We start from the raw sequence: 22,673 nt of genomic DNA on the forward strand, positions 1-22,673 counted from the left end.
CCCATTACATCGAATTCTCCGCACATTACATTGTACTCATTCTCATTTAATTGGAGTGTTATCAATGAACCAACTTCATCCCATCTTTTTCTTAAGGTTTCCTCTCTCTTCGGTGTCAATGGAGTTAGTCACAACATATGTTTCTCGACAACGAGTAAGGAACTACTGTTCCATGGTGCTTATGATAAAATCGATCATAACAATAATTGGATACTCTCTTGCCTTTCGCATCAAATTATACACAGTCTCAACTATGTTAGTGGTCATAAATTCATACTGATTACCACCAAAATGTGCTCTAGACCATTTTTTGAACTTGACATCATTCTCAAGATACTTAGCAACATGTGGATATATTTTGCGAATATGATCAAAATGTTTATTAAACTCTTCGATACGATATGCAATTGCAGCTTTCTTGTATAATTTAGTCGAAGCAATGTTTTGAAACGATGTTTTATATTCTGCTTTACGTGCCAATAGCATGCCCCATGAGAAGCCATAACATAAACATGACGCACTGCATGTTCGGTACTTTGATGTCTATCAGAAATAAAACACAAGTCTGAGCTATCAGGTATCAACTCCTTCAACTTCTCTAAGAACCATGTCCAAGAAGCGTTATTCTCACTATCAACCAAACCCCATGCAATGTGGTAAGTATGATATTCACTATCTTGTGTAGTTGCTACTAATAACACACTCTTATGCTTAGTTTTGATCCAAGCCGCATCTATACCAATTACTTTCCTCATGTAGGAGAACCCTCTTATAGCCACTCGCAAAGCCATAAAAAAGTACTTGAACGTATTTTCTGAATCAAGTTCAATGTGGGTAACTGTGCCTGGATTTACTTGCTTCAAAATATGACAATACGAAGGGAGCAAGGAAAAATTTTCTTTTGCTGTTCCTCTGATCAAATTTTGAGTCCATTGTTTCCAAGCCTTCCAATAACTGACTTGAACTTTCATTTCCTCGCGCATGAATCCCACGAGGCTTCTAGGGTTGATTGGATCCTTCCTGTTCTTGAAGTGTCCCTGCACACGAGCACCAATAACACGGCTGGATGCTTGTCTATGATTGAAATTTCAATTCATCAATGAGCAAGTGTGAAGACCATGGTATTGTCGAATGACAAAGAATTTTGAATCTTTCATCTTTGCAACATGTAATAGAATGTGCATAACTTTTCACTTGGGTGTCCGTTTGAGGTGATTTTTTTTTTGAATTTGGGTACTTTGTTGAGATCTACACGTCTAATATGTTTACACATGCATTTGGGAAGTTGAAAGCTTGAAAACACACCAAAGTTAAAAAACAATACCATTATATTTTCAAAGTTGGCTATGTTTTCAAACTTGTAACTTTCCAAATGTGTGTTTACATATCCCAAACGTGTAGATCTCAAGACAATACCCAAATTAAAAAAAAAACCACCTCAAACGGACACCCGAGTGAAAATTTATGCAATTTCTATCAATTGCATTGATTTGTATCGAGACCTATCGAGTCTTATCGAGACAGATGGTTTTTTTCTTAAAAATCATGATTTTTAAGGACCTATCGAGTTGGGCATCGAGGTACATCGAGTTTTCTGCAACTTTTTACGTTTCAGATCTAAAAAATTGTTAAAAAAATTGCAAAAAAAAACCAAAAAATTATGCTAAGATCTATTCGAAATGCATAAATTAGTATCTTAATTGATAAAAGATGGATGGATGGTGTCCAAAAAATAAAGGTAACCTGAGAGAGAAGACGAATGGAGGCTAAAAAAATGATAAATGTATTTTTGGAAACCAAACAAATACCATTATTTTGGAATGATGTTAAATAATGATATTTTTTTGATATATGCACCTACAATATTTTTTGATATATGCACCTACAATATGCATAAATACCCAAATTTCCCTTTACAAAACACTCATATGTGAAAGGGGAGGAAGACGATGGACTCCAATTGTTTAGGGGTGTTTGGTATGTGGCAATATGAATGTGGGAATAAGAATTTAAAATACTTTTCATGTTTGTTTCAAATTTTTAGGGGTAAAGTTAATTATATTTGTAGACCCACATATATTTTAAGAGTAAAGTGAACAATTTTATACAATTAAGTTTAATATTACTTTCATTCTAAGTGTCTCTACACTTTTTAAAGTCACTCAACTACTAAAAAAAACAACAAGATTTTTTTTATATGTATTAAGGTAATTTTATTTCGAGAATCCTTCTAATGAACGCCACCTCATCGATTTTAAAAAAAATAGTAACTATAAAAAAATAAAAAGCCAATTTGCTAATTTCACTACCTGAGAAAGTCATTTCGCCAAATTTCTCTCTGTTTATTGTTTTTTTTTTTCTACAGTTGAAACAAGTCTTAAGAATGAGTAGGCTTGGTGGGGCTGGTCATGCTTGACAAAATTGAGGTATGGAACAAAGTTGAAACAATATGTCATATACTGGTAGTGTGGTTACGTAGTGTTTGATAAATTGCTTCACTCATTATTAAGTAATTTTTTGTTAATTTCCTTGTAATATATATATATATATATTTATAATGATTCTGTTACTAAGGACAACTGTATATGTAACTTTTATGAGAGTACTTTTACGAAATGTTAACCATTTTACTGTTCTTCATAGTACTCGTACTCTTCAATTTCGAACTACACTCTCCCATTGCCCTTTTCTCCAACTGGCCGGTCATTGAAATCGGTCATCACAATCTCTTCAGCAACCACTGAATTGAAAATTAGAACAAAAAAAGCCACCCATTATTTTATAACACAAAATATATAAAATAAAACTCACCACTTCCCATCCGGTATTCATTTTTTTCTATGTTGTTGTATATGGTTGCTTCCTTTGAACTTGAAAGAAGAGTTTTTGCAAGTTATTAAACTCATTTTTTCTCTATTTTTCATCTGATTCTTGTTTGTTGACTCCCTCAAGTGTTTTTCTTTTTATATGAGTCAAATCTTATTTTAGTTGTGGATGGTTGCCAAATGTAATAGTAATTTGACAAATTTATTAATTTTCTTTGCTTGGAAGATTATTCAATATGGTATTTCACGCAATAGTGATAGATTATACTCCAGAGGAATCGACTTGTTAGGTTGATTGCAATAATGCTGTTGATGAGACCCTAAATATGCTTGACATATTCTGCTGTAATTTATAATCAGTACTGCCTTCGTGGTATTTTTACTGTGTATGATTGCCAAAAAGTAGAGGAGTTTTCCAAATGAATTGAATTTCTTTTGCTTTGGGAGTTTCTTCAAGGTGGGTAACATGTAAAATAATTGATCATACGAGAGGATTGACACGCTAGATTAATTGCAGTAATGTTAGTGAAAATTGTAGCTGTTAGGAGCCAAAATTGACATTATTGAGGTGGTTCTGGGTTTAGAATTATTGCTAAGATTATGAAGGTTCTGTTTTACCACATGAGTACATATAAAATTTTTGAACTGTGAAATAAATAGCAAAGAAAGCTAAAAGGTCTGAAAACAGTACGGAGGGTGAAAATGTCATCTCCATGTTAACAGGTCTAGGTCTGTCTGCAAAGTTTTGTTTTAACACAGCAACAGTAAAGTAGAAATAGATTTTAGAATGGGCTTTTTAAGAGGTGAGGAAAATAGCATTTCACTAATTGAATAGTTGTACTATTCAATGATATAGAAGAGAATATGGGAGCCATGGAATAGGGTTAAACATTGGGTGCCTGTTTTGATTTTCAAGAACAAGGAATTTAAAGAATTCTCGTTTTCTATGCTAATGTGTGATTGGCATTTGTGGCTGTAATAGAATTTTGGTCTTTGGGATAGAGTCAAATTTTGGGTGGCAATTTGGCTGGTTAATGTTAGGGAGTTTAAAAATGTACCCTTCTCTGATCCAAGTAGAGATTAACATAACCTCTTGCAATTTTGTTCTGTTTTTTCCTGTAGGATCTTTTTCCTACTTTGTTCTTGTAATTCTTCTCAAATTAATACAAACTTGAGGTTTAGCACACTACATGGTCAAAATTTAGTACAAGTTACTTTATTGCCTTCTGATGGTTTTGTGGCAACTGATTGTTTTTATAATTCCAAAAGTTGGATGAAAAGATAACATTTTGCAACAATTTGATCATTTTTTTAACATATTATATTTTATCATAACTAGCTATTGACTTTGCCCAACGTGATGACGAGATTTTTGTGAGCAGATGCTTTTTTGTCAATAAATGTTTTGCTTGTTATTAGTGAAGACCTATATATTCTAGAGCTGGAATGGTATCTATGTTTTGCAGATTAAGAGCTACCCTCATGGAGCATTTTGACTATAACAACATGATTCACTGGTGAAGCTTGTTATGATGCATCGAAATGGTACTCCTTCCTTGTGAAACTTACTCCTCTACATGATCTAGTTGTCTTTGCAAACAATTGGTGAACTCAACTCTCTTCATAATTTTTTTTGATGTTATTGATAAGGAAAAACTGAGGTTATCTCTAGGAAACACTAGAGGAGTTCAATATACGTCTACTCACAAGAATTTTATTTTAAACCTGTGAAAGGGTATCAGAGTTTTTAGAGATAATACTTACTATATTATTGAGATATATTTTCTGTATACAATGTACACATAAATAGGAATACAAGAAAGCTATTTTAGGAAGTTAATAGCTGTACAAAATTAATTTCCTGATTTCTACGTTTGACTTATTCTTTTCTATGTACACTCACTCCTATTATACGATTTAATTACAGAATATTTTCCAACAAATGGCCTTAGAGGGATGTAATTCTTAGAAAGAAATCATATTAAATGGCCTTAATACAGCGGTATGTGTTCATTGTTTTGTTCTGGTAGTGTTCTCTGTGTTGTGTGTGAATTATTATGGGTCCTAACAGCATCGTGAGTTATTTTTATGTATCAGTTGAGTAATGAATTGTAATCCTGGAATTATATTTTTATTAATTGTTTTCTTTTAATATTATGTTCTGAATCTTTGTTGGAGATGATAGCTTGTCATGTTGATGCTACATGCGCAGACCACAATACATGGAGAGAGTTCGCTTCGTGTTTCTTGAAACTTTCACAACATGAAGAATCTACACCATTGATGGAAAGGGATTAAAATGGAGCTTTTTTCGAAGTTTAAAGACCAACGCTGAGGCTTGTAATTTTGTCAGAATGAATATCTTTGGATTTGGGAAACAATTGTATGGGGCAAATATGAAACAAAAAGTCCAAAAAACCAGACACTTTTGCTATAGTTTAGGGACTGAGTAATTAATCGTTTGCATTTACATCAACTGAATCTGTTTTATATCTGTTACACTACACTGTTCTTAACGTGAATACATCTCAATGGTGTAGATTTACAATATTCTTTGTTCACTTTAATTTCAATTTGGTACAGGTGATTTGGAGCTCCTAACTTATAAAGCAGCAAGTTTGCTTATTTATGTAGTGGGTGCTTCTTCTTGTTTGGAGGAGAAAAATGAAATAGACTTTCTCTTTATACTGAAACTGCACATTAGTAAGTCCACTGGGGTCTATTCAAGCTTGGAACAGAATAGTAAATGATAGAAGTGTAAAGAGTAGCAAAAAAGAAGGCAAACTCCATTCCCTTTCAGTTCTTCAAGCTGGATCTACCGGAGTTGCAAGTCATCCAGAAGATATCTCCAAAGAAAAGGCTCGTTTTCAGGTATATGGGGCAGTGCTGGTTGATGATAATCGCCTCTGCTTCATTGCCCTTAAGGGCCTTCCTGGTCCGTTCATCAAGTGGTCCTAGGAAAAGATTGGTCAGGCAAGCCTCAACAATTTGTTTGTTGATGGCATATGAGGATAGCAGTCTTTTGAAGAATAATTAATAGTGCCTACAGGGTCTTCAGAACGCAAGCCATATATTATGGTGGCATGCACTCGCAGTTTCTGATTCACTTTCTTTCATATCTTTGTGTCAACTTCTTTCGTTATCTGCCGTGGATTTTCAACTTGAAAGGTGGAAAACTTTAATTTGTGGAGATGTTAAAGCATTTAGCACTACAAGAATGCCCATCATTTATGACAACATGTCTGCTGATTTGCTTCTCTGTTTGAGTGATGGTTTTTGGTTTTCATAACTATTGATAGTATCTTTGACCGAAGATGATATTTCTGAATTGAAATAAAAATTTGAACGAATTACTGATAAATTTTCTGGCTGAATTGCAGATTATGTCGCACCCTTTAAGACGTTTCGCGGCTCTGCCCCAAGATAAAATATGGGAGGAATTATCGTGGTCATATGCAGTTAAAACGGATCACGTTTATTGCTTCTTAATATATCGTTTTAAAATTAATTAATTAATAAATAAAATATTTATTTTATTAAATAATTTTTTCAACAAAAAAATAAAGTACGACACCACACCTCAGGTCAGACGGTGGCGGCGTGTGCACGTGTGGTGGTCAAGTGTGTGAGTCCTCACCCATTCGTACAAAACTGGATACCCCTTGGGGCACACCCCAATGGATGACACTTGCATCTTATATACATTCTTGGAGGAGTGTTCCAAATCCATGTGGGATTTTTCCCATATCACACACAAATATACTTTTTCAATTTTTAACAATTCACTTTTAACTTTTAACAAAAAGTTCCAACAATGCCCCACTTGATTTTTTATAAAATATTTTCTCGAGCAATATTGGAATCTATAAGATTGTGCATAAACAAATGTATCTTTCGATTTGAATTTTGAACATTTGCGTAGTGAATACGATTTAGATTATACTAGAGTGAGATGTAGTCTTGAACTCTATTTCTAACATCATACCACGCACCAACCTTTCAAGGGTGTAGTCAAAAAGCCCATGTGTTAATGGCCATGCACGTCTATCCCAGTATAGTGAATGCTCTAGAAATTTTGTCCAAAATTCCATAGGAAGCGGCCCCACTTTCACATTCACATAGGTGAGTCTATTAAGAGTACTCATGTAGCTCAGTATTGTAGCACCCACATTATTTTAATATAATATAGCCAATAATCACATGATTGCATTGCATTGCATTACATATCATACAATATGTATAATTTGAGCATATGCATATTCTTATAAGTGTTTTCATGTATAAGTATAAAAGTTGTGTATGTGATGTCTATATGTATGCTCAATATTATTAACCTTGTGGCATTTGAGTTGTCTTTTATGGGTTTTTGATGTGCTCAAGATATAAGAAAGTATGAAAAATATGGACAAGGCATGGAATTAAGTGAGGAAAGTGAGATATAGAAGGCAAAAGATGTTAAGTGGTGAAAAATAGTACAATGTCGATTACTAGTATTTCGGGGTAAAATTGAGTATTAGTGGATTTACCAAATATAATTGAGGTATGATTAAGGTCTCATTGATGAAGTAAAAATGGTTTTAAAACCATTAGATCAATTCTTGATGGGAGGTATACATAATCAGTGGTATTGATACAAAGTCAAAACGAGCTTAGCATAAGTGCGCTACGCTCGATCGGGTAAGCATAACTATTGGGTATGAAGTCATATGGACCTAAGGTTTGGTGTGAGTGTTTTACACATAAGGATAATAGGCCTAGCAGATGATTAATTCGAAATTATTGAAGTGATAAGGTTTTCATAAGTCAAAAGGTGAAATGATGAGATGAAAGGTGTCAAATTTTGATACAATAAGGCCAAATCATTGAAAATAAAGAACTTTCATCAACCTTATCACTTTGCACGACCATTACTCTGAAAAACAGAGAGAAAAGAAAACCAAAAACCATTTCTTGGCTGGTTTGAAGAAATTCTAAGGAGATCCAAGTGAAATCAAAGCCAAAGAAGTGAATTAAGCATAGTTTTGGTCTTTTTATGGTAAGTTCTTGTACTTGGAAGTTAAACCATGTTTTTGAATTTTTTTGAGAGCTTATATAAGGTGTTTTATCCTTTTTAAGATATTTTTGGTGGTTTCCAAGTGGTTTGAGGTTTAGAAAAGCTTGAAGAGATTGTTTTCGCCGAAAAGTTGCTCGGTAAGTGAAATTTTGTGTTTTATGAGGTTTTTGGGGTTCTTGGAGTACAAGCTAATTTTTGGTTATTTTATTGAGTTTATAAGAGGATATATATGTTTATAAATGTTTGAATAGATGTGGAGACTCATTTAATTTGGGTGATGTTCTAGGAAATTAGAATTTTATCAAAATCAGTATATGATAACTTTATGATGAATTATGTTGGTATTTGAGATATATGGTTATGGCAGGTTATTTGATGTTGATTATTGGATGATTTTGATATTTGAGGATAGCTAAAATTAAGGGGAAACTCTGTCAAAATTTCTCTAAGTGTTTAAGATAAATCTAACGCTCGATCTAGGTGGTTTAAGGCATTTTAGGCATGATTTGGATATGAAAGTTGATATGATGTTTTATGGGTATTTTTAAATGATAGTTCAATGTCTTACTGCCTTCATTGTGATGAGAAATCCACGCCATTGTCAGGATAAGCATATCAACACCTAAGACATCACTTGTTACACAGTGAAATATATTTTGGACAAAATGTAAGTAAAGTACTCAACTGCAACACAAGAATTACATGCTATGTGAAAGTATGCATTATATGAATATTTTGTGAGTAAGTGGTATTAACATACATTGATGCTTCATCATAAATTTTTATGCATGGCATAATAGTGATATGGTAAATTATTATATGATATAAGACCATGCATGATATTATGATGATTAATCATATGATGACTTTGCAAGTTTTGTGCAACATAAAAGAAATTTGTAATAAGAAGTTTAAGTTCAATGCCACTGTTTTGAAAAGGCAAATGAAAGTGTTAATAAGTGTAAACGGAGGCCTATAGTAGGCTTATAGTGGCTGCCCAATAATTTGGGCTAGGTTTTAGTGAACCAATTATATTGTTTGTCATGTTTCCGTTTTTATTTCTCCTCCATATGAGTTATTGTTATATGTATTGACACCACAGTGTGTGGCCGCCTTAACTCTTGAGCCCGACGGGGCAACGATGGAATACGGTTTTTAATGTGCCCTACTGTGGTAATGGCTAGCCGGAGGAGAACCCATGAGATTTTATATTATATGTGTAACAAGCCCTGCAGGCATTGACCAATTCAAACAGTGTGCACAATATTAAGGGGCCCAAAATTTAAAAAGAAGTTGTGTATGTCCATTGATATTGGGTAATCATTAGCATTGCATGCATTACTTTGCTTACTGAGCTTTAGGCTCACAGTTGTCTTGTGTTGCAGGTAGAGAAAGAAATGTGTGAATGACATGAGGAGAACTGAAGCATGGTCCTTACCCTGATTTGTACATATGAACATATCGACCTTTTGTGGGTTATTTCAGTTATTAGTGTGATGTTTGTAATAAAGTGTGAAGTTATGTTTTGAAAATAAATTGGGTTATTTAATACTTATGTATAATATGTTTGAGACAAATTTTATGTTTAATGTAAATAATGTGAAATAAGTTTTCAAGTTTTTTTTTTTAAAAAAAAAATGTCTAGACTTCCACAGTAATAAATTATGATATAGTTTTAAAACGTAACACCTCAAATATAGTTTTAACTAAAATAAGTGAGGGTGTTACACTCCTCTCCACATAGAGTATAGATCTCAGTAAGAGTTTCTATTAACTCATCCTCTCATTGCTTCATGAATTCATGCTTCTATATGCTTTAATGGAAATAACATGATCCAACTCATATCACTTCACAACTTGTTATTACCCATTGAACCTAGTTTTTGGGATCTCCGATCTTTAGGTTGGGTTACCATCATGAGTGATTCATCATTCTAAGGGCAATAGTCCCATTCCTTTCGATGTTTTATGGACTTTCTCTCTAGCTAATCCTTTCGTCAAAGGATCTGCTAAGTTATCATCAGTGCGTACATGGTCCACTCTAATAGCTCCTGTTGAGAGATGCTTACGACGTATCTATCGTCTCTTACCGTTGTAATAACAATTCTGACTAAATTTTTCACTACAAGAAAAAATGCTTTTAATAAGACCAAAAATGTGTTATCAAAACATACCATAACACGTTTTGACGTGTTAAGACCGACTATGTTATTGTAGGTCAGAGTACTTTACATAACACTTTATCATTGTTATACAGATGTGTTATTATACTGTCAACGATAACACACTTTCTGTGTTATTTTAATAAATAGATAAGTGTTTAATTATATTATTTATAGTCGATTATATAACACATTTCAATACTTATAAATTTGTGTTATACTACACTTTAGTATAACACATTTTTTGTGTTATATAATGAAGTTTGCATAACAAAATTCTTTACTTATAAAAAGTGTTATTGTAATAAATATTATAACACGTTTTTCGTATTATTTTAATATTTAGATAAGTTTAAATTCTCATTATATATTCATTTATATAACACTAATTTATTCTATTATATTTTTATTTTTTATTTATATAATTAAATTTAGATTTATAATATATCCTAGCATCATCAAATGAACTTGATTTCCAAATAACAAAAAGTAAAAACATTCAACATTGAATTAACAATCCATAAATTAGTTTAAAACACTCAACACTGTCATCAACAACAAAATTTTCTTTAAGTATTCAAGTAGTCTTAAATATTCAGCATATTGAAAAGTTACTACTTTCAGCACAAAATATTCTACAGCTGCCCAACACAAAGCCTTCAAAATTAAGTATCATTTTTTATTTCGTTTGTCACGTCTGCAAAATAAACAAAGAAATATTTTATTGTTATTATCTATCATCACAAATTACTTCAACAAAAATGCTATGGAAATTATTTCCAAGAGAGGACACCACATACAAAATAATGAATTCACAACTACACCAAAACAAACAAAGAAACCAAACACTAAATTATAAGACATTGGTTCTTTTTTTAGTATGAAAATGTACCTCTTGGAATAACTTTTTTAGAAGGTCATGCAACTGTGGAACCAACTGCTTCTTGTATTGTAAGCATCGCATTATTAGGACGAAATAAGTAAGATTCTGGTACAATATCAGCATCAACCCATACTCACATAAAGTCTGGTCCAAGAGGCTTTCCATGTACAGTTAACTTTAAATGTAAGTATAAAAGACACCATTATCCACAGTTGATGATGATTAATTTGAACAAGATTAACTAAAATCCTGATACTTTAAATTTGTGTATAAACTTTAAATTTTTCTCCACAAAGCAAAGCATATTATTTTTAAAACAACTATGACATCAAAACCACCACAAGCCAAAATGAACAAAATACATATATACATTTACCTATTAACAAATAAAAGCAATGTCAGATTAAATAAAATATATAAGACTATAATAATTACAAAAATAAAAGTAAGTGAAATGCAATATCAGTAAGACAAACAATTAAACAATTTATGAACTATACTCCAAAACGACTCTTAAAAAACAGAGTATTGACAAGATAAGACTTCACTAAATTTGACTTGCAAAAACAAATATTCCACGACTGTTTTATATTATACCATTTGACGGAAACAATAAACCTCTAAAAGCCAACTCAGATTTGGGTTAGCGAAAATCAAACAAAGGATAAAAATAAGGATGAGGGGTTCAATTAACAAAATCAAACAGCATATCCCCTCATTTACTAGCCTAACAAACTGTCACAATCAACACAAACAATTTAAACAAATCAAACAACACAAGTTTTCATCCATATATCATCGCAGCACACAAAATTCTCAGAACCTACTTCACTAAGACATGCAAGTTTTCAACCTTCCGTTATCACCGCAGCACACATAATTCTCAGAACCTACTTCACTACGGATGAATATCTAAGATATCCAAACTCCACTAAAGTTATACAATTTATATTCAAAATTGTGAAAGACTTAAAAATAAGAAAAATCAAATACAACATACCTCTTGCAAGCCAAGTACCAATCCAATACTTTAAGATCAAATTATATTATAGCTCTCAGGAGACAAAGACCCGAAAACTTAAACCAATAAATCTTAAATTACATGTTAATTTCAAGGAGAAACTATACATGACCCTGAAAAGAAAAGAAAATCAGCCAGAGCTACTTGCAATACAACAAAAATGGACTTCGAAATCTAACCAAAATTTATTCCACTTAAAGAGACAGCCTTAATTGAGCCAATAAAATGAAAGTAGAATTACATTCATAACTTTTCCTATGTCTACAAAAAATTAAAAGAAAAATCAAAATAATTAATTTACCAATAATCAAACCAATCAAACAAACACAATTCAATTGTAGGATAATCATAAACAAGTCTACATAAAATCGAACAATATTTTCCCTATACTAGCAACCAACATTTTCCATTATCAATTTAAACAACACACAAGTTTTTTTCCTTATCTCATCGCAACACACAAATTTCTCAGATCCTACTTGATAACTCTATATTTTAGAGTTATTAATTGAGCTTTTGGACTTAAAAAGTTAGGTGAAATTGAGTGTTTGTGCTGTTATTGTGTGGTTTTAGTCACTTTGTCTCTTAACTTTGTTTGTGTAATTTGTTTTAATTAATGATAACTCTTGTGGAAAATAATGGAATTATGTTCTAAAAGTGTGGTATTTATTTTGAAGGCATAGCAAGAGGGTGCTTGGAAAGCTTAGTGAAGCATGTGGAAGGAAATCATATTAGAGCTGAAATTCTGGCTGTTGTTGCAACATCAGTCAACTTTGCTGCAGCAAAGTATGGACAGTCAGCAACTTAAAGTCTGTACACTTGGCATGTACTTAGATGAGGTGGAAAGGAGCTGCAACTTCTGAAAAGGAGCAGAATTTTGTCCCCCACGTGTAGAGAGAGAAGGAGAGGGTTTATACCCTTTGTGAGCCCAAAAAAAGGGGTTACCTTCTTCACCAAAAAAAGAATAGATAGAGAGAGAAGGAGTGTACCAGCCGCCCAAGCTCCATTGAAGGGGTTTTCTCTGAATTTCTTTGAGCTGAATCATCAAGAAGAGAAGAGGAAAGAGAAGGAAGCTAGAAGAAGAAGAGGATTAAGAGTTAGAAGACAAGAAGAGAATATCTCTATCAATTTGGCTTGTTTTTCTAAACTCTACTTTCATATAATTTTATTTTCTTTTTCTTCTTTCCTTGAACTCTTGGGATAATGCTGAATATTTATTGTGGTGATTTGGGTATTTTTACTATGACTTAAGTTATTTGTGTTAGGGGTATTGATGAACCCTAATTTGCAATTGCCCCCAAATTGTTGACTATTTTATGAAAATTTTCTCTTGTTCAATTAAGCTATTTTTATTGTGCAAATCTCTTGCTTGAGAATGATCAACTTATGTGAGAGACAAGCTAGTTTTAATTCCGGAAGGGTAAAAATTAGTGGAAATGCTTGATTGATGCATGTTGATACTTTTGTATTGATTAGTGAATAACTTAGGAATATTTTATTCACCTTGCAAACTTGAAGGATTGATGTTAGGAATTATGTTCTTGAAATTAAATTTAGCATAGGAATATGCGAATCTAATTGATGGAATTTTAACATGAGCATTTGGAAAAATGGCATGTGCATTAAATTGGAAATCCTAGTTACAAGAGAACTTTGCTATGAACTTTGTTGCAACATCAGGGGCAAAACTACAAATTAGGGGGATTTGATATGCCTAACTTTTATCATCATAGTAATCGCAATATTTCATTTTCCAGCTTTATTGTTAACCGCTTAAATTAATTATTTAATTCTTTTTGTCCTTTAGTTTAATTGATTAGTCATAAAAAAAAGGGATAGTTAATTGCACCCCAAATTGTTTAATGATGATTTTTACAATATTTGTTTAGCAATCCTTGAGGAGACGATAAAAAAATTACTTTCATTATATTACTTGTTCAATGATTGTGTACACTTGCACACACTTAGGAAAATCCGCAACACTACTTCACTAAAACATTCAAGTTCTCAACCTTTCGTTATCACCGTAATACACAATAACAATCTTAGAGCTTACTTCACTATGGATGAATATTTAATATATTCAAACTCTTCTAAAATTTTCATAGTATTAAAACAAAAGTGACCTTCCAATTTGAAATTCAAGTTATAAATGCTAACCCAAATGCTGAAAAACAAAATCATATTTACAAATTAAAAAAATAAGGCTTGCTCTCTAATAAAAAATCAGTTCTATTCATACTAGTCTCAAGAATTACATGCTATAAAGTCTATTGTTTACTTGGTAAATTATTTTATTTTGAAAAATAGACCAATCATAAACTAAGCAAAGTGATAGAAGTCAAAGATAAATTAAAGCATAGTATTTACATCAAGTAATATTTGATAGAAATTGTTCTTTTGTGCTGTTCAGATCAAAAAGCCAATAGCCCAAAAGATAGCATTGTGTTAAACCATCGAAAAACACAAAAGAGAAACAATAAGCTAAGAGATGAATGAAGAAAAAATTCCACTGCCAAACAGAGTATCCGCTATTGCTGAATTCCAAGACCACTAACAATAGAGGTACAAAACTAAAAATTAGCTTATAGGAAAAACAAAACAAAAATAGAATAGAGCTTCTTCTATTTTTGTAAGCAATTAGTAGATTGAAGCAAAGAAGGTTCAAAATAGATCCCCACTTTTTAATTATCTTTCATTCCAATACAAAATAGCAAATCAAACTCATAGACACGCTTCAACCATTATCAAATATAACCATTACAGTAGTCATTATGTATAGTAAGTATGCATATGATACCATTAATATGTTTACCAAAAAAGCTCTAGTATGCTTTAAAATAAGTTCTACAAGCAAATAATATAATATCAAGATCCTTAAAAGAAACTAGAAGGCAACACAGAGACAGATGAAGTGAACCAGCAACAAATTTTCAGTAGTCCATATAATATATTCAAGAATTTCATTCTCTGCATTTCACAAAATCACCACAAGCATTTAAAGCATTGGCTCCCAAGAAGCTTCTCATACACCTGAAGCAAATACCCATTTAAACTCAAACTAGTAATCAAGAATCAAGCATACAAAACAGAGAGCTTGTGCTAGTAACAAGAAAATAAAACGCAACCAATTTATACAGAAAGAAAGCACTTTAAAAAAAATAATCGACATGTCCTCCATAAGAAATCAAAAAACATTTTACAAGTCCTCTAAAGCAAACCACAGAGACATACCTACTAGCACGAACATAGATGACATACATTTTAAAAGAAATCATAAACAAAATCAAAATTTGGGGTGTGGGCAACACAGGGAAGGTCACTCTTCTAGAGTAACATATCAACGAATAAAACCAAAACTTACCTCAATAATAATGCGGTAAGCATCTGTATTTACAAATTATATAGCTGAAAAAAATCAACTTAAGACAGATTTTTTATTTTTTTTATTTTACTACAATAATGTATTAAAAAGAAATCTTGAATAACAACAAGGTTCTTTTTTTGTCACTTATATATATGATATATTTATAGCTAATATACATGAAAATAAAGTATCAACTATGAATTTGTATAAATATAATATAATATTTCATAATAAGCTGCAACAACAATCCTTTAGAAAATTAATTTTTATGCTATCAACCACATCATTTACAGCAGCAAAATAGAAGAAAAATTGAGGAAAAACAGAGAAAATGGGCAACATTTCAACTTGTATTCTATACAATTACATCTGATTTTTTTTTATACAAAAACATAAACAAAACTTGTCCAATACACTTCCTTTAAGCTATTAATCTCAGCCCTACATAGTTTTTACAACACACAAATTATAAATAAAATACTAATGATAATAGCAGCAACACATTGCAAAAAGCAAAAACAATAAAAAGATTTTCTCACGCAACTTAAGAAGTTTATCAACTTCTTTACTTTCAAGCAACGAGTCATGAGTAAAGTGGATTACTAATACTTGACTTGAGTGGAGACCCATACAACATGAAAGTTGATTATTATATTATATAGTTAAAGCGGACTAATAAAGCATCTAATGATTCATCAAAACATTTACATTTCTACTGCATTCATAATAGTGGAAGATAGTTTAAGCAACATTTTGCGAAGAACCTTATTCTTTATTTCATTTTCTTAAAAAATAATAAAAGAAGGCTGCTGTAAAACAATCATTCAAATCAAAGAAATGAGATAGAAAACAAAATTATATTATCAAATTAACATAATAATATTTCTTAATTACCAATTGCAGTCAAGTGTTATTTCTTCTTCATCATCTCTTCCTTCTTACTAGATGACCTTTTTATATCCAAGTTTACCAATAGCCATCGTACTCTCTCTCTCTTCTCTGTACAATAAAGCGTTCTTCAAAGCTACAACCCTGAAAGCAACAACAAATAAGCATGAGCATGATAGTCATTCATCTATCTTTTTACACTAATAATCATATGAGCAAAGTAAGCCAGTAAAAACTAGTGGTAGTTCTTAAAAAAACAATTGTTGTAGTTACAAGTCAATTACACAATCATCTCATATAAATTTTTGAAAATAATTAAAGATGTTAATAATTATAAAAATAAGAGTGTAGTGATTTTTATACATGTCAATATTAGTAGGAAAAATAAGTAAATAATGCATCACCTGCACTCTAAAAATAATCTAGTAAACAAAGTATTTATTAGCTGTGACTACATTAAAAGTTTGACTTAGAAAAGAAAAAATTCCACTAATGCTTTATTGTTTTTTTTAATGTAGTAATAAATTAATACTCCATCTTCACATAATTATTGCAGCTCGTCGTAGCATAAAATAAAATAAAGGTAGCAGACAGCCAAAAATAGTAAATATAATAGTAAACAAATAGAAAAATAAATGGTGATTGAAATGCATGTATGAAAACATATGATTGTTTGGTTGAATAAGAATTTGGCAAAGAACGTGATACTAGTAGTCTTGGTCAAATGAACCATTTATGCATAGAAATATGTGAACATCATGTAGTGATATTAAGACTAGTACAAACCAAAGAAATAATAATTAATCTAGGATTAGGTGTGGTTCCTCTTCATGTGAAAAGAAAAAAGTAGTGTCATGCCTAATCAATAGTAACTGTACCTTATATGCTTATATATATATTAGAGCATCATCGCCTTTACCTACTCTTCATTCACTAAAGTCTAACTCTAGCACACAATGTTTAGCATCCATCAAAATATAGTCTCCAAAAAGACTAGTACTCTATCAAGAATAGCATCAATAAGACAATAAACATACATGAAGAATTTATTCAACAATCTGGAATGCAAATTGCAAATAGATTTCAAGTAAAGAGGAGTGTCCTTCAATCAACAGACTCCCAATACAAGATTAGAGTCTCTAAAATTCTTGAAGGACTGAGTGATCTTATCACCAACGAAAAAATCAGGGGTAAAAGCTAATAGATCCACGAAAACTGCTTATTTTTAAGAATATTTGCCAACCTCACACATGGTTCATATAAAATAAACAAAGACAATAAAGAAAAGATTAATCCAGAATTGCACTACAATATCTACAATTCCATTTATGTTTAAAAATTCAAGACCTTAAAGAAGCAATTAAACATACATAAATAAGGAAATGGTAATTGTACAAAGAACATATTTATAAGGGTTTGGAGTGGCATTATGGTCACGAATAGTTATTAGATGCATCACTTCCTTGTCTTGGAATGGTTAGGTAAAAATCATAATAATAAAGAGCATAATTAACAAAAAGCTGGAACCACCACTGAAAGTATGTACACCAAATATCCCAAAAGAACGAAAATGAAACAAAATGTTGAGGCTAAGATACCAATGAAAATAAGAAACTACTTCTCCATGTGTAGAAATTATACACATTAATCAATCTTCAGAAAGAGCAACTGAAATTAACTCCAAATACCAGTAATTTTTATAGCAATACATGGCCGGTGTCAAACATATTGCAGATGTAAATGCCAAAATCTCTTTGAAGCCAAAAAATATCACGGTCTGCTCCATGCATCACCTAATTCAGTTTACATATAATCATAAATTGCGGTGTTCTATGCTGAAAAGAGAAAAGAAGATGTTAGGAGATCAACCTTTCTCTTTGTTGGGTCCTTGAAAACTTCTGTAAGATATGGACCAATATTGTAACGACCTACTTCCTTAGAGTCGTTACTAAGTGAGTTTTAAACGTGCATTCAACTCGCTAATCGAGGTTTTTAGGTCAAAAGTGTAATTAAATCATGAACAGCGAAACAAACTTAGAAAATAATTCTATTTACTATAAATCGTTGAGTAGTTGACACTTGGGATCCCAAGAAACTGTTTAGAAATATTTACAACACTACAAGAAAAAACAGTATTCATAACACTTAAAAACTGCTAACCGGGACTATTGATAACACTTCTGAAAATGCTAACATAGCCCCTGTTATTAAAAGTCCAGTATTTTCTATAACAGTTTTTGAATGTTATGTTCGATGTTATCTTAAACTATTCAATAACACATTTTTAGGTGCTATAATATTCAAATAATAACATTTAGATAGAGATTTTGGTTATAAATTTGAAGTTTAATCTTGTATTTTTTTCATAACACTTTTCAACTGTTACATTTGATTATTTTGATAACATTTTTAGTTTGTTATATTATATAAACCATAACGATTTTTTACGCTTATAATATGTTTTTAAATCAAAACATATAGTAATAAAATTTTAAATTTTATTTTGATAAGTATACTTATATGGTTTTTTTTAATTAAAAGATTTTCATTATTGTATTTTGATAAAAAAAAAATTCAAAATTAATCATAAAATGTAATTCTCAATAGATTGATAAACCATAAGTATTACATTAAACAATAACTAATTCAAACCATGAATGTGTCTACTTCATGAGATCTTAGTTCTAACTTATGTTTGAAAGCATAACATAATAAAGTTTTATAATCTTGAACAATTTTTACTTCAAAAATGAAAAATAGAAACATTACAAGATACACAAAAGTAAACCAGCCCTTTTTACTAGATGACCAGAGTGAGTTGGCAAGAACATAGGAAATAATAAGAGTTGCTGCTTCTTTATACTTCTCAGCCTTCTCAAGAAGATCTATTACAGAAAGTACATCTCCTTTCAGCTTTGCAATTTCTGCAGCCTCCATAAAATGTCCTGATTGTTCTTCCAACAACATAAGTTCATCAAAGCAACCTAATGGTGTAACACCCTGGCTACCCCAGAACAGTTACGGAGAACGGTGAACCGAAAATTTGACTCGCTACCCGAGTCCTTTGGCTAAAAACATGATCTAAGTGTTATTATCAGGTTAAGGTGGAAAACCAGTAAAAGGAAAGGGTACATTTCATTAAGTAAATAAACTGCTCATGAACCTTTTAAAATGTTTACAAGTAGTTCGTATTACAAAAGAGTCGCTACAGTTTCGTATATACAATCCCCGCCGGCCTAAGCGGCAAAAATAGGGTAAACCCCTAGTCCCTCTGAGAACTCCTTGACCGTGGCAGTCAAGCGGCCCTGTATGTACATTACATCGCCCAAGCTCTCCACTCAAGGCTGGCCAAGCTTTTCCTTTCCTTTACCTGCACCACATAGCACCCATGAGCCAAGGCCCAGCAAGAAAACATAATAGAACATGATGTAATATCAACAACGACCATAATAACCACTCAGGACTATCAGTCCAACAAATAGGTGATAATAGCCAAAAGTCACAGTAATGAGCATCGCTCCTTCTAGCCATGTGACGATAGGGTCACCAGGGCTTAACTGATAAGTGATTTCTTTCATAAGCATGTTCAGGACAGGTGCATGGTGATTGGTCACCAACATAACCTTCCTCACGACTCTAGAGTCGAAACTATGGACAACGTCCCTTAGCCACGTGACAAACGGTCACCGGGGTCATATACCTTGGCTATAGTCATCTGGTCGTAGACCAGGCAAGCGCTTGTAAGTTTCTTCGACCTTAGGTCGGTCTCGCATTAATGCCATAGAGCCACTCAATGCGTGATCATCGACTTTAGAGTCGGTCCCTGACTAGTCAGTGTCTTTAACAGGTGATTTGCAATCATTAGCATTTGATATGCAATCCACGTTCACATATAACAAACAACATGCATCAATATCAAACCATGCATGTCATATACCTGTACAGGGTGCAACTGTGTCCATACACTGTTTTCTTACCTCAAGTTCGAGCGAGAAGTATGATAAAGACGACCCCTGAGAACGATCGGTCTTTTAGTTCCTTAGCGGTTACCTAATCACAACCAATTATAACCTCCATTAATGAGAATCCACAATAATAGGGTCTTAACCTAAGCACCACCCTCGGGACCTCGAAACATGCCCACGCGGTGAGTAGAATCGATCCCGGGCCTTAAGGATTGAAACCCCAAGTCAAAAACCCTTAAAAACACTCAAAACGGGGTTTGGAAGGAACAGGGTAGCGCTACAGCGCTCAACCCCTAGTGCTACAGCGCTATACTCAGAACCGCCCAAGTGCCAGAAACCCTCCTGAGGAGCGCTATAGCGCCCTAGGGTGGGCGCTGTAGCGCTACCTCCAGCCCAAAACTTCCCTGAACCGACCTTCTTCATCTTCTTCGATTCTAACTCGATTCCCAAGCTTTTAAAGCCTATTCTTGATGCCAAGTAAACCCAAAAACCATCCCAACACATCCCAAACATCACAAGCATGGGAACCCTAGCCAAAACTCCCAACAAAACCCATGAATTCACCCTAGAAAACTCAGCTGCAAAACAAAACTAAAACAGAGCAAACCAGAGAAACTATGGTTAGAAACTTACCCAAAGCTTGGCTTATGAAGCTCTTCAATGATGGAACACACTCCCAAACTCCCAAGGCTTGCTTCCCAAGCTAGAATCCTCAAAGTTGGCTCAAAAACCACAAAGAACAGAGAGAAAAAGAAGGTACGGGAGAACTCTCAAAGATACTCTGTTTTTCCATCACCTCTTTCAGCTAAATAAGGTTATATTTATCCTAGGGGTGAAATGACCATTTTACCCCTAGGTCAATTAATGGTTTCTAAAGACTCCCAAGGGCATTTTTGGTACTTTCCTCCTAACTCGTTAATCATAATTAACGCTCTCCAATTCCCGTTATTCTCAATAATCTCAAACACCAATAGTTCACATCCCGTTACCCTTTATCTCCCGGTAACGCTCTAATCATCAAAATCACCCCGAGAATCAAACCAAGTCCCGACACTTAAACCCGCTGTAATTAAACCGCTAATCAATCATCTACGATCGTCTCATGTCGAACAGCTCGAACAAACCCACATCATAATGTGGTCTCAACATATATCACCGACATGCATACAATTAACATTATATTATAATATAATTCTCATAAACGTACATAAACACGTTTAACAGCATAATTAAGCAATTATGGCCCTCCCGGCCTACTAATCCAGCCGTTAAACCACATTAGGGAATCCGGGGCATTACAAATGGCCTCAAAAAGTTACGAACTAAATCCATTGATTTCAATGATTTGAGACAATTCATCATGGATTTAGTATCTTTGAGCACATAGCAATTGAGAGCATATCCCTTCCAAAGCTCCTGTTCAATTTTTTCTATCTCTTCAGCCTTAGTGTTTATATCACCCTCTTTCTTAGCATGTTGTTTCCAGTGCTCTATGTACGTCAAACCCATGCTAAATAACTTCCCTTTGGTGCATATATTTAGACACTTGGAGAAAAAATTTCCTCTAGCATAGGCATCAGCTGCACACTCATAGCAACCTACAAGAGTGAAGCATTCTCCAGCTCTTTGTAGCTCAGACTCGCCACAACTTTTCAAATATACACTACCTGTGTCATGATAGTTATAAAAATTAGGTAAAATCATAGTAGAACTAAGTATTGAACTCTGTAAGCATTATGTGATTAGTTTGCTAGTCTGTCTTTTTATTTTATCTGTTAGTGTTTTGTTTTTTTTTAAAACAAAAAATCAAATCTCTTCCTTGAACAAGGACTAAGGTCAGGATATATTCTGCTTCAAACAACCCCAGTCCAAGTTTATAAAGGATTGTGTAAACATGAGCTACATAAAAGAAGAAAATCTTCTGTGTTTTTCCAGGCAAACCAATCAATCTAACAAGGAAAAAAGATTTGTTCACATGAATTCCCTTAGATCACTAACTATGAGTTCAAAAGTTGTCTCTCTATGTGAAACTTGCAATCATTTAAGCACAATGAACAATGCTTCATGTAATTTAAGCCATGATGAACAGTGATAAATTGAATCAATAATTTATGGAATTCGATGCCTGTAAGTTAATTCTGAATACAGTACAAAAGGGAGATGCATCAAGTGCAAGACTTATTTTAAAACTGGAATAACATTTCATACTCAAAAAAAGACAAGTTTACAGAATCAAGCACTGCAGTAAAATTACTTAGAAAGTTATACCTGCGGTTTCATACTCCCCCAAATCACAAAAACATCTAGCAGCAGAATCAGCTTCGCCTATATCTACGAATATCTCAGCAGCTTTCCTAAGGAGAGAATTAGCTTCTTGAGAATTGGAAGAATAGATACGATCAGCCATAACTTTAAGGCCAGCAGCTTTAGATTTTCTTTCCCAATATATGTCACAAGATTTTTCAAAGAAAATTGAGGCCATTTCATAGTTGTGCTCATAATACAGCTG

The 22,673-nt window shown here is 32.8% G+C and overlaps 1 protein-coding gene and 2 long non-coding RNA genes across 4 annotated transcripts in view; 2 read left to right on the forward strand and 1 right to left on the reverse strand.

The window, feature by feature from the left end:
* The window catches only part of LOC133811784 (uncharacterized), a 31,899-nt gene extending 25,834 nt beyond the window's left edge, over positions 1-6,065 (forward strand). The window contains exons 3-6 of one of the 2 annotated variants that reach the window (XR_009883337.1): positions 2,366-2,426; positions 4,292-4,370; positions 4,753-4,827; positions 5,038-6,065. This is a non-coding gene — a long non-coding RNA (uncharacterized LOC133811784). The remainder of the gene's footprint in view (positions 1-2,365; positions 2,427-4,291; positions 4,371-4,752; positions 4,828-5,037) is intronic. The other variant, XR_009883325.1, reaches the window with a different exon arrangement.
* A 1,440-nt stretch (positions 6,066-7,505) lies between these two features.
* Positions 7,506-9,494, forward strand: LOC133779813 (uncharacterized). Its single transcript, XR_009869162.1, has 4 exons — positions 7,506-7,860; positions 7,941-8,015; positions 8,484-8,545; positions 9,264-9,494. It is a non-coding gene; the product is annotated as an uncharacterized LOC133779813 (long non-coding RNA).
* A 9,614-nt stretch (positions 9,495-19,108) lies between these two features.
* LOC133779890 (uncharacterized) lies at positions 19,109-22,662 on the reverse strand. Its single transcript, XM_062219789.1, has 3 exons — positions 22,433-22,662; positions 21,464-21,831; positions 19,109-19,153 (listed from the first exon to the last, which is right to left on the reverse strand). The coding sequence occupies exons 1-3, from the start codon at positions 22,644-22,646 to the stop codon at positions 19,109-19,111; spliced, it is 627 nt and encodes a 208-aa protein (XP_062075773.1). The 5' UTR covers positions 22,647-22,662.
* Positions 22,663-22,673: the final 11 nt, after the last annotated feature.

The sequence above is a fragment of the Humulus lupulus genome, chromosome 1 (assembly GCF_963169125.1).
Source record: "Humulus lupulus chromosome 1, drHumLupu1.1, whole genome shotgun sequence".
NCBI classification, from domain to species: Eukaryota; Viridiplantae; Streptophyta; class Magnoliopsida; order Rosales; family Cannabaceae; genus Humulus; species Humulus lupulus.